Genomic DNA, 12,570 nt, shown 5'->3' on the forward strand with positions numbered 1-12,570 from the left:
CTAGAAAATGATTTTCTTGGTTGTATTATAAAAAATATAAAAGATAATTAAATATAATTAAAATTAGTTAAAATTTTACATATTTTAAATTTATTTAATCTTTATGTCAAATAATTAAAATAAGTAAAATGTCCTTATTTTCCTTCTCTTGCATTTTCCCTCAAATTTTTTGAGAATCAAACATAATTTTAAGATTTCTTAAATATAATTCAATTTTAGAATTTCTATATAATTTTTTTATTTTTAATTTTATAAGAAAAAAAGATTTCATTATCTTATTATTGTTAGTTCTAACTCCTTATTTTTCTTAAATAATCTCTAATTGTATGCATACTAATTTAAGAAGCCTATAATTTCACCCTTGCTAATTAGTCTAGAAATTAAGGATAGATAGTGAGAATCATGGATAAGAAGTTATTTGATTGCTTATTGGTAGGCCATGAGCATTTATTTTGCTTGACATATGTATGTGTCATTTTAAAAGTGGATTGATGGAGCATTCATTTTTTGTCTCCCTTCAAAGACAAATAGTTGTTTGTCAATAGTCGAATCAATGACTAAGTCATGGTCAAACAAATAATGTCATAAATATATAATTTATATAGCCTTAAAACTAAAAATAATTATAATAAGTGAAAATATGTATAAATAATTAAAATCTTAAAAATATTTTATCATTTTATTTTTAATGTTACTATATTAATCACGATAAGGATAACATGCAAACGTATGAAATTTTTTTATTTCATTAAATAGAATAATTATAATATTTAATTATTGAAAAAATATCATAAATAAAAAGTCAAATAAACTTTTTAAATTATTAATTTTATATTTATTAAATTTTATTATTCTGTAGTGGTGTATATATTCGTTATAAATAATTCATATATTTATTAAGTTTACCCTTGCTAATTAGTCTCATGTAGCTGAGTGGTTGGCCATGAACGTTTTAAAAATGCTCATGTAGCTGAGTGGGTCCAAAGCATGGATTAAGACTAGTCACCAACCACATCTTCGTGTGCTTATGGTCATCCTCAAATGGTATTAAAGGGACTTTGCAGTGATTGTGGAAGCACCCCTACCAAATCCCTCACTTCTAAAGCCTTCTGCTCTGCTCTCCCTCTCCAAAGACGGCTTTCATGGCGGATACCAAACGAAAGGATCGCATTGCAGAACTGTACCAAGCTTTGAAGAAAAAAAACAAGTATCTGGCCCAAATCTGCGGTGATCAACCTCTTGAAGACCCATTGCAGGCAATTAGTAATATTTACGACAACACATTCCTTCATCTGGCCATTCGCTTCAAACAAAAGGATATGGTAGAAGAGTTACTGACAATGTTGCCTGAAGAAGGAAACCCTCCACTTTGGAATATAAAAAACAAGGAAGGCAACACTATACTCCACGAACTAGCCTGCAGCGATTCTATGATGAATCTGGCAGGCAAGGTGTTGGGGAGATATGAGCCTTATGAGGACAAACGTAAGGAGTTGGAGATGTTGCTAACTGCGCGTAACGAGTTTGGAGAGACGCCTATTTTTTGTGCAGCCCGCCATGGTCAAACTGAAATGTTTAAGTTTCTGGCTAAGGAAATGAAACTAAAGGTAGGAAGTGTAAAAGATGTCATGTCTCTGCCCGAGGATATGAAATTAAAGGAATTGCAGGAGCTGTCGAAGTCCCAACACCATTTGCAGAGAGATGATAAAACAACAGTTCTTCATATTTCCATCACGACTGAGTGTTTTGGTGAGTTATTCTTCTCTTAATTCATCTGCAGGTCCTAATCCATTTCTATTTCTAACATCTTACAAGGTGTTCACCGATCGCCTCTCCAGTGTCAAAGACTTCAGTTTTCTAAGGCACTTATAAAACCCAAGTCGATTTTAAGCCGTTAAATCTCTTTGAGGTCCCTTTCAAACGTGAAAATTGGATTTTTATTTAATTAAAATTTTAACAAGTATCTTCGCTTTTGCTATTAAATATAGAAATTATATTTTATCCCAAACGTTAGGTGAATGATGATTCAAGTTTATGCAAGATATGACAAAATAGGAGGATCCTAGAAAATATGTTTTGAGATTCAAAGATTTGTTTTAACTTATTACTCTGTTTTTCTTTTAAACAATGATAAATTTAGAAAATAAAAAGTAATGAGTAAAAAATGAAAACAAAAGAAATTTTTTAATAATGTTTTTCTTTTTTTGAAATATGATTTATCAAATAAATTTTCGAATAATATTTTTTTCTCGTTCAAAGATCTTTTAAAATATAATCAAATATAAAACCAAAAAAGCTTTTATTATTCAAAAGCTCTTTTTTAAGTCTATCAACGGTACCCATAAAAAGTGTATTGGATAACAAAAATCATAACCCACTTACACTCAGTTTAAAAGATTTTTATTTACATGGTTAAGCTTTAAATGCATGTCATGTGTTCGTCCAAAGGGAGTTTAAGCTTTTAGAACATATCATGTCTACTTTTCAAAGTTCAAAAGATTTTTTATACTAGAAAAAAATTCAATTAAACTTTTTAAGTAACTTGCATTTACACTTCAATCTTTGGATCTTAGAAATAGGGAAAGTACTATAAAGAAAAAAAAAGAAAAAAAGAAAATCGTTTTTTAAAAAAGTTAATAACAAGTTTAAACTCAATAAACATATTTTAAATACAGCCTCTAAATTTATTGTTTTCTATTGTTCTTTCTAGAAGAAAAAAAAAAGTCTAAAAATGTTTATAAATTTCAAATAATTTTGATTGCATTTATTTAATCAAATAAGATAATTATAAACATATTTCCCTTTCAAATACTTTTTGGGATGCAATGACTACTAATTTAACATTTTTTTTTAACATGCCATATGTTCCTAATCTTTTAGGACATGTTTTTCTTTGTTTATAAAAATTGAAGGGTTTATATAACTTTGTAAATATTAAATAATTTTGATTTTATTTAATTAATCAAATAAGATAATTGATATACATATTTCTCTTTCAAATATGTTTTGGAAAGCAAAGACATTATTAGGCTACTAATGCAATGTTTTTGTTTTTTTGCATAATCTCTAAAAAATTAAAATAAAATAGAATTGGCCTACTACATTGCGCGCACCTACTCATATTTAATTGAAGAAAATGATCGAGAATCAATGACTGCTCTTCAATATCTAGCATGCAATCCAACTGCATTTGGAAAAAATATGAAAATGAGACAAGGAGTCATGGAGGAACTCATGATCTCGTTAGATCCATTTAAAGAGCTCGGGAATAACCTCAAGAAGATATTCAATAGTAAGTACAATACATTTAATTTCTTTCTCATCATCATTTGTTCTTCTTTTACTCAATTACTCTTTCCTTTTCATTTATAAGATAACATTGTTTTAGAAATTGGGTATGGGCATTAATATAATTTTGGAATGCTATACCTACTTTTATATATTCTCTCTTTTTTGAAAAATTTAGTTTATACTCAAGTTAATTAGTTATCTTATAAATTCCAATTCATTCTTTTGTTTAGTTTGCATTATCTTTTGAAAACAATATATGAACATAATATGTTATTAATTACATATAACTACTTTAAGGGAAGTGAATCGAATAAAACAATGTATGATTTACATCCAAATGTTCAACTCAATCGAACCATTTAATGGCTTTAAAACTTATTTGAACCCAATGGAGGTAGCTTGATACGTAGTAGAATGAAATTGAGCAAATAAAATTTAATGTCTACAATAACATCCATTTTGCGAAATGGGGGCTTTAATGGATGGATTTTGTTTAATTATATTTGGTTCTTTTTTATGTCCATTCACCATTAGTCTTTTACCTCAATTTCTTATAATATCTAAGTACCATCCATATTCATTTCTGTTACATAAGTTTATTATTTTATTCAGTGTGTACCAGCAAAGATAACATTGGGAATGGTGATACCAGAATGACAAGTTATAAAAGGTGAGATATGAAAAGTTTTGGTTTGTACCTTGCTTATTTATTTTGATGGTTGGTGTACCTTTTAAAAGCTCTTGCATAAGAAACTTAAAACATAATTAAAAATTTAAAATTTAAGGCTTTGTTTAGATTTACTTCTTCTTTTGTTTTTTTTTCCCTTTTTTCTTTTTTCGAGAAAAAAATTAAAACTTCTAAGTAAAAAATAGAAACTCTTACACAAAAGGTAGACTTATCTTATATTTTCAAAAATTAGATTAAATTTTTTTTAAATTTGTATGATAGATTTTTTTTTAATATCTTAATTTTTTAATTTTCAATATAAGCCTCTACCAATTCTTATATTTTATATAAAAGTTACTACTATTTTTTATTTTTAAAAATAAAAATGAGTAAGTGTACCCAAATGGATATTAAGATGTTGTTTGGACACACTTCTTATTTTCTATTTTTAAAATTAGAAAGTGATAGTAATACCTCTATAAAATATAAAAACTCTTTAAATTATAAAGATAATGACTTTTAAAATTGTTTAAAAAAATTTTACCACATCAAATTTTGGAAAATTAAATTTTTTTTTTAAGGATATAACTTAAGTTTATTCTTTTAATGTAAGAGCTACTAAATTTTATACGGAAGCTACTATTATTTTCTACTTTTAATAACATAATACAATAAGCGTATCCCAACATGCAAGCACTAAAGGTATCATTTGGATACTTCTTGTTGTTTACTTTTAAAAGCAAAAAATAGTAGTTACTTCCAAAGATTAAAATATTGAGAAATATCAATGAAATATTGATCTTATTGTTGACTGGGCTTGATGCAAAAATAAAAAAAGACTTGTCTAAAATTGGCCAATATGTTTCCACCAAGAGAAAGCCCAATTGCGAATGTCCTTCAACATTTCTAGACTCTTCTCTTATATTTCTCCATATTTCACCATCATGCAAAAAATAAATATTAAATAAAATTTTAGTAGATTAATTAATTTTATTTTAAAATTGCATTAACTTATTATAAAAAAATATAAATATCATAATGAACTCTTGGAATAATCTTTTTAATGAGTATGTTTTATATTTTTTGTATAGTAATTAAGTATTAAATAACTTAAATTATAAAGATTTTAAAATTAAAGAAAATTATATATGTATCATTATTTATTTGATATCCTTAAATAGATTCAAAGTTAATATATCATTATTTTAATAGTAAATGAGTTTAATATGTGTTTTCAAATTCTTCATATTATTACTTAACATCATAAATGTTATCATGCATATATAGTTGTCTTTGATAAAACAACTTAAATATGTATATAATTATTTGTTTTATCATTTCTTTGAGTTTTTTTCTCAATATTTCTATATGTTTTGATCATTTTTCATGTCACCAATATTTTTTATTCAAACTTTTATTTGATTTTAAAATCCAACCACCAATATTTATGTAATTTTTGACATCTAAATCATTACTTACTTTTGAATAAAAGTGTAAAGACTCTTGTACAAAAAGTATGAACTTACTTTATATTTTTAAAATTATCTTAAAAAATTTTTAAATTTGGAAGTGGTAAATTTTTAAAAATCATTGTCATTTTAATGGAAATGCTTAAGAATTCTTACATTTCATATAAGAGTTAATGCTCAGCCCAAGCCTACTCATAGGCTCAAAAAGGCTTGAATTGTTCTTTTAGATTTCATAAGAGAAATTTTTAGGATATCAATTTGTTACTATATCAAATTTTGAATTTGAGTCAATACATATTTGTTACATAAATTATATAGGAGATTATGAAATATTTTAGGTATATAACTATGGTAGTTTTAATTTAGATACAAAGATCTCACTTCTTTTAAAGAAAAATTGTCACAAGGAAGCTAATAAAAAAAGTTAATAAATAAATGATGTTTAGACTAAGGTCCATTTAACATACTTTTAGGTAAGAATGTTTAGGCAAATTTAACAAAGGATTTTTAAATAAATAAATAAATTTTAAAATTTTAGAAAATTTATAAAATTACATACATTAAATTTTTTTTGTTTTTTTTTTACCAACTACGAGTACTTGCATTTCACTTCGAAATTTGAAAAAATTCTACCTTAGAATGTACTTCTTAAATGCAATCAAGCACCTCTAAAAACAAGTGAATATTAAAGGCTTAATATATTAAGTGACAAACTTAAAGCAAAATAGATTAAGTGAATTTTAAATTTTATAATTTGAAAACTCTAAGCATGTAGAAACAAATGAAACTATTTTTTCCAAAGGACTACTTCTAATTGGCATTCACCTAATTTTTAATAACTTTTAAAGACTTCTATAAAGAAGTTCAAAAAAAAAATTCTTAATAGATCAATTGACCATTCACTAGGAAAAAAATTGCAAAATGTTCTTCACCATTTATAATGGATTAAATTAGAAATGTATTATGGAAAGCTATTGTTGTTGGAGTATTCTATTGATAAAATATTAATCACAATGTTTTTATTAATACTAGGTTATTTACTTGTGGTACTTTTCAGTATTTTAGTGAATTGAGTATCTCAATACTAGCTATTTGTATGTTCCATATAATATTAGGTTGTTTACTTATAAATTCAATATTTATAAGTTTCCATATTTAGTAGTTGATTTTTAAATTTATGAAACATGATCCATATAAAAGCATATTTTTTTATCAAATACTTTTTAATATCATGTCAAATTAATCTCTAGTGTCTCATATTATTGAAAGCAGATGTTCTCCAATACTTCAAAAACTCGTCGAGCTTTTGGTAAAGGATAGTATTAATTCTCAAGAAGTTGACCCAAGTAACACTAAGAAGTTGAAAAGTGATGGACAAGAGTCCCCAAAAATGGAAGGACAAAAACCTCAAGAAAATGAAGGGCAAAACTCCAACGAGTACAAGAAGAGTAATGAAACTCCATTATTTTTGGCAACAATATCAGGCATTAAAGAGATTGTTGAGGAAATACTCCTCTATCATCCTAAGGAGCTTGAGCATACTAATAGGAAGGGAATGAACATATTACAGGTGGCAATCCTTCATCGTCAGGAAGAAATTTTTTATATGTTGGTAAAGTCTGAAGTGCTTCCAAGAAGTCTATTTTTATCTACAAATGACCAAGGGAACTCCTTACTACATATGGTTGGCCAAAATACAAAAAGTCGAGCTAGTGAAAAGATGCAAAATCCTGCATTCCAGCTACGAAACGAGTTGTTGCTCTTTCAGGTGCACTTCAACTTACCCATTAGTGATGAACATAAACATTGTGTCCATGCACACACTTGTGTAAGCCATTTAATTATTCGTCTTCATTACCAAAAAAAACAAAAAATAAAATAAAAAGTTATGAGGTAATTGATGAAAAATATGTACCTAAGTTAGGAAAATGATAAGCCACTTATTGGGTACTAAATTCCAAATTTGAGTCATGCATCATTGTGGTTAATAAAAACTAGTTCATTGAATAAAAGTACAAAATACTAGTTTTAGATGTAAAATTAAATAAAACCATACTACTAAGAAATGTAACCTGAAAAACAATAAATAAGTCCTAAGTAGAAATAAATGAAACCATTTTAAAAAGTATAAACAAATAAGATCATATTTATCATGTATCAATTTTCTTTGGCTTTTACTTTTGTGTATTTTATATATGAAAATTAGCTTTTTGATATTGTAGAATGACCCATCAAGTTATCACTAGGCACTTTTTTAGATTTACACAAGGCTTAATAAATACATGGGAAAATAAACACATCAATGAGGTTCAAACTCAAGACGAAGCTACTCTTGCCATATTATAAAATGCTAATTAATCTATAAGTTTGAAGTTACTAGATAATGAATGATATTAAGCTGACTTTGAGTGAAAGTTAATATTATGTTTGGTTCTAGAAAAGTATCAAAGAAAGAAAAATAATATTGAGAAAAACAATCTTCTCATTTTTTGTTTTAGTATATAAAATATAAAAGACATTGAAATATAATGAAAATTAGTTATAATCTTATGTCATTTTCAAATTATTGTTCTTATATAAAAGAGTTAAAATAAGTAAAATGAATTTAAAATAATATATAAAAATAATTTTTTATTTTAAATCTATTTTTTATTTTTCTACGCTTTTTCCAACTTCCCCTCGTATTTTTTGGAAAATCAAACATAACCTAAAAGTTGATGAGTCACCTTGTTTTAATTTGAAGAATTTGTATAAAAAGGACAAGATAATCCACACATTTGGAGGTTATTTTTTTTCTAAAAGATGGAGGATATTTTTTGTTATGGAATATGTGACTGCTCTGTTAATGAAATAACCCTCTGACTTTGATCCAGTGATAGAAGGATTACAAACAAGAAAAATGCTTGTATGTATTACAATTGAACCTTGGTGCTAGTTGTGATTGTTTGTGTGGGTGCAGGACGTGAAGAAAGCCTGTAAGATGCATTTGACCAAGCCTCTCAACAACGATCACCAGACTGCTGAAGAATTATTTGCTGCGTCTAAAGAAAATCTCCATCAAAATGCCAAGGAATGGCTAATGCGTACAGGTGAGAATTGCACCCTTCTTTCTGTTTTCATAGCCACAGTTGCCTTTGCAGCAGCCTACACCGTACCAGGAGGTCCTGATCAAAATACCGGTATTCCAATCCTTAAATGTAAACCCTTCTTTGTGGTTTTCATTATAGCTGATGTGATCTCCCTCACTTTCGCTTTGACATCTGTGGGTATATTTCTATCCATCCTTACATCCACATTTCCACTACAACACTTCGAAACCTATCTTCTTAAGAAGCTGACGCTGGGAATTAAATTTATGGTCTTCTCGGTCTCAATGATGGCGGTGGCGTTTGGAGCCACTATAGTTCTGATCATGACACATAATTGGGAAAGTATCTTTTGGTATGTGGTTGCATTTCTTCCTGTTCCCATTTTCTTTCTCTCATATTCACCTCTACGTTCAGCAGTCCTGATGCGCAGCACAGAATTGGTCAAAAATTTTGTTCCAATCCTCCTTCTCCCCTTTTTATTTCCCACTTATGGGGCTTACAAAGGACAGCGCTGGACCAAGAAAAAGTTTCGGTTTTGTTGGAATAATACCCAATCACCTCAGTCAACTGCAGCTCGTTGTACTCCAGTTTGAAAGAAGAAAAAGAATGGCGTTTCAGAACTCTTTTCAGAGCACACGCATGGATGAATGATAACGTATCACCGGAATTGTCCTCTCCTTTTCTATTTCCAAGTAGTAATAGAACATGTCTGTGTGAAGTTAATTAGCATGTTGAGAGTGTTGTATTAATTGATGACTCATTATGGTGCATGTATGTTTTAAATTTTAATTTTAGAGATTCTATTTAACTAAATTTTTATTGCTTTTTCGATAGTATTTTGTTTTGTGAGAGTTATGAGCAGATGGGATGTTTTTGGGAGAGCATGAGGTTTCGTGTAACAAAGGCAGGTATTCCACTCTTGTTCTATTCCTTTTTATATATTAAATAAGTTCTGGAGCTGAGACAGAACAAAAACTCTAGTGACATCTTCTCCTATTTTTTAATTGATTTTGGTGAGCAACGAGTAAATCAACTTTATTCAGAATCATTGTATCATAAAGGAAGAGCGTCAATCAACTCTAGGCACAAGATGTTGATTTTGAGACGATGACACAGACATGGGTTAGAAGGCATGAGATGCCTCAAGTGATGTGGTTTGTTGACCTAGTTTTGAAGACTGATATATCACCTTTCGGTCACAAAATGAAGAGGAGGGATAAATTTCTTGAGACTTTGTACCGCATGTGTAAGGGTGAATGGTGGAGTGTGTGCATTCTCTACTACTTTCATTCAAAGGTGAAGCTAAAAAAAGACCAAGTCTTTAGCCTTATACCCACTACCACTCCCTCGATTACTGACACGGTACTTGATCAGAAGAGGCTTCAAATTTGATCATAGAAAGAGAAGAGGGGTTTGTCACGATATTTATGATGTTAACTATTGGGAGAATTTTAAGAATTCAGAGAGTGACGACGCAGAACATAGCACACCCCATAGACAAAAGAGAGCTAAGAAAAATACTTCTACACTACCATGCACGCACAACCAACAATAAAAAATCCAATTAAAGTTGCATTAAGCAACGCTGCACCCTCAGAAGATGCTATCTTTCGACCATATAAACATGGGATGTTTCGGGAACCCAAAAGTTGTATCTGGTTTTATCTTCTGTAATATTCTCTATTGTATAGTGGAATTATTCTCTCTCATCCGTGGACGTAGGCATGGTTGGCCGAACCACGTTAAAACCTCGTGTACCGTATGTGTGATTGTTTTATCTTTGTGTTCTTGAACTAACATTGTTGGCATCAAAGCTTTCGCTGGCACTACAGAAGGCATATCAGAGGCACTGTCTGTACTTGCAACATCAGCACCAGCATGTTCATCAAACCCTCTTTGTGAGCCGTCTTTCATTCTGCCCTCCAATATGTCATCTGCTTCTACACATCCTATGAAGTCACCTACTTCTAAATTCCAACTTTTAATGGCAAGGATGGACATGTTCCAAAATGGGATGAATCATATAATGCAAAAAGTAAAAAATACATCAGAGGATCAACAACTTCTTCTTAAGCTGGTAGATGATATCGCAATGGAGGTGGCAACACTTGATTACTACATCTTTTCCAGGGAAGATTGAGCATGCAGGAAAGAATGATCATTCCATTGAAGCAACTACAAAAAGTAATGATCCCTTACAAACTGTAGCTAAGACCCTAGCAAATCTTGTAGTGCCAACGAAAGCTTTGATGCCAACAATGTTAGCTCAAGAACACAAAGATAAAACAATCACACATACGTTACACGAGGTTTTAACGTGGTTCGGCCAACCATGCCTACGTCCACGGATGAGAGAGAATAATTCCACTATAGAATAGAGAATATTACAGAGGATAGAACCAGATACAACTATTGGGTTCCCGAAACATCCCATGTTTCCCCACTCCTTGTATCCATACCTTACTACGAGCCCTCTCGCTCCACCAGGTACCTCCCGTTCTTCCTCACATCTCTATCCACCTCGTATAGTCTCTATAGGCCCATCTCCATCTCATAACTTTTTCCCCTCATGACCTAGAATATTTATAGAGATATTTCCAACAACCTTCCTTATTCTACAAGGAAGTCTAATATTACAATAATATATCAACCTAGAAATATTCTATACAATATTCTTTACAAAAAGGAATATTTACTAATTAGGAATTTGGGACAATTCCCAACAATCTCCACCTTGGACCAAATTACATGAAGTTAATCTTCAATCTCTCCATGACACAAACCTTTTTGTATCATATCACCACGAAAGAGCAATTGACTCCACCTTCAGTGAAAATTCCTTTTGTTTTCATCTTGTGTGCTTTGTGATCTTTTACTCTTCCAGAAATCTTCAACCCAAGCTCTGATACCAATTGTAGTGCCAACGAAAGCTTTGATGCCAACAATGTTAGCTCAAGAACACAAAGATAAAACAATCACACATACGTTACACGAGGTTTTAACGTGGTTCGGCCAACCATGCCTACGTCCACGGATGAGAGAGAATAATTCCACTATACAATAGAGAATATTACAGAGGATAGAACCAGATACAACTATTGGGTTCCCGAAACATCCCATGTTTCCCCACTCCTTGTATCCATACCTTGCTACGAGCCCTCTCGCTCCACCAGGTACCTCCCGTTCTTCCTCACATCTCTATCCACCTCGTATAGTCTCTGTAGGCCCATCTCCATCTCATGACTTTTTCCCCTCATGACCTAGAATATTTATAGAGATATTTCTAACAACCTTCCTTATTCTATAAGGAAGTCTAATATTACAATAATATATCAACCTAGAAATATTCTATACAATATTCTTTACAAAAAGGAATATTTACTAATTAGGAATTTGGGACAATTCCCAACAATCTCCGCCTTGGACCAAATTACATGAAATTAATCTTCAATCTCTCCAGGACACAAACCTTTTTGTATCATATCATCACGAAAGAGCAATCGACTCCACCTTCAGTGAAAATTCCTTTTGTTTTCATCTTGTGTGCTTTGTGATCTTTTACTCTTCCAGAAATCTTCAACCCAAGCTCTGATACCAATTGTAGTGCCAGCGAAAGCTTTGATGCCAACAATGTTAGTTCAAGAACACAAAGATAAAACAATCACACATACGGTACACGAGGTTTTAACGTGGTTCGGCCAACCATGCCTACGTCCACGGATGAGAGAGAATAATTCCACTATACAATAGAGAATATTACAGAAGATAAAACCAGATACAACTTTTGGGTTCCCGAAACATCCCATGTTTCCCCACTCCTTGTATCCATACCTTACTACGAGCCCTCTCGCTCCACCAGATACCTCCCGTTCTTCCTCACATCTCTATCCACCTCGTATAGTCTCTATAGGCCCATCTCCATCTCATAACTTTTTCCCCTCATGACCTAGAATATTTATAGAGATATTTCCAACAACCTTCCTTATTCTACAAGGAAGTCTAATATTACAATAATATATCAACCTAGAAATATTCTATACAATATTCTTTACAA

General features: G+C 30.4%; 1 protein-coding gene across 2 annotated transcripts; it reads left to right on the plus strand.

Annotated features, from left to right (window-relative positions):
• The first annotated feature begins 1,042 nt into the window (after positions 1–1,042).
• Positions 1,043–9,337, plus strand: LOC104878396 (uncharacterized). Of its 2 annotated transcripts, none has more exons than XM_059740341.1 (5): positions 1,043–1,749; positions 3,089–3,292; positions 3,904–3,961; positions 6,700–7,195; positions 8,387–9,337. In XM_059740341.1, exons 1-5 carry the CDS (start codon positions 1,143–1,145, stop codon positions 9,107–9,109), a joined length of 2,088 nt encoding a protein of 695 aa, XP_059596324.1. In that variant the 5' UTR covers positions 1,043–1,142; the 3' UTR covers positions 9,110–9,337. The 2 variants fall into 2 exon arrangements, with proteins under 2 accessions (XP_059596324.1, XP_059596325.1); XM_059740342.1 differs by having other exon boundaries at positions 3,173–3,292.
• Positions 9,338–12,570: the final 3,233 nt, after the last annotated feature.

This window comes from Vitis vinifera, chromosome 10 (assembly GCF_030704535.1).
Source record: "Vitis vinifera cultivar Pinot Noir 40024 chromosome 10, ASM3070453v1".
In the NCBI taxonomy this organism is placed as follows: Eukaryota; Viridiplantae; Streptophyta; class Magnoliopsida; order Vitales; family Vitaceae; genus Vitis; species Vitis vinifera.

Coding starts and splice junctions, on each gene's coding strand:
- LOC104878396 (XM_059740341.1), top strand. CDS start 1,143: ATGGCGGATACCAAACGAAAGGATCGCATTGCAGAACTGTACCAAGCT. Junction 3,962..6,699: donor AGAATGACAAGTTATAAAAG/GTGAGATATGAA, acceptor TATTGAAAGCAG/ATGTTCTCCAATACTTCAAA. Junction 7,196..8,386: donor ACGAGTTGTTGCTCTTTCAG/GTGCACTTCAAC, acceptor GTGTGGGTGCAG/GACGTGAAGAAAGCCTGTAA.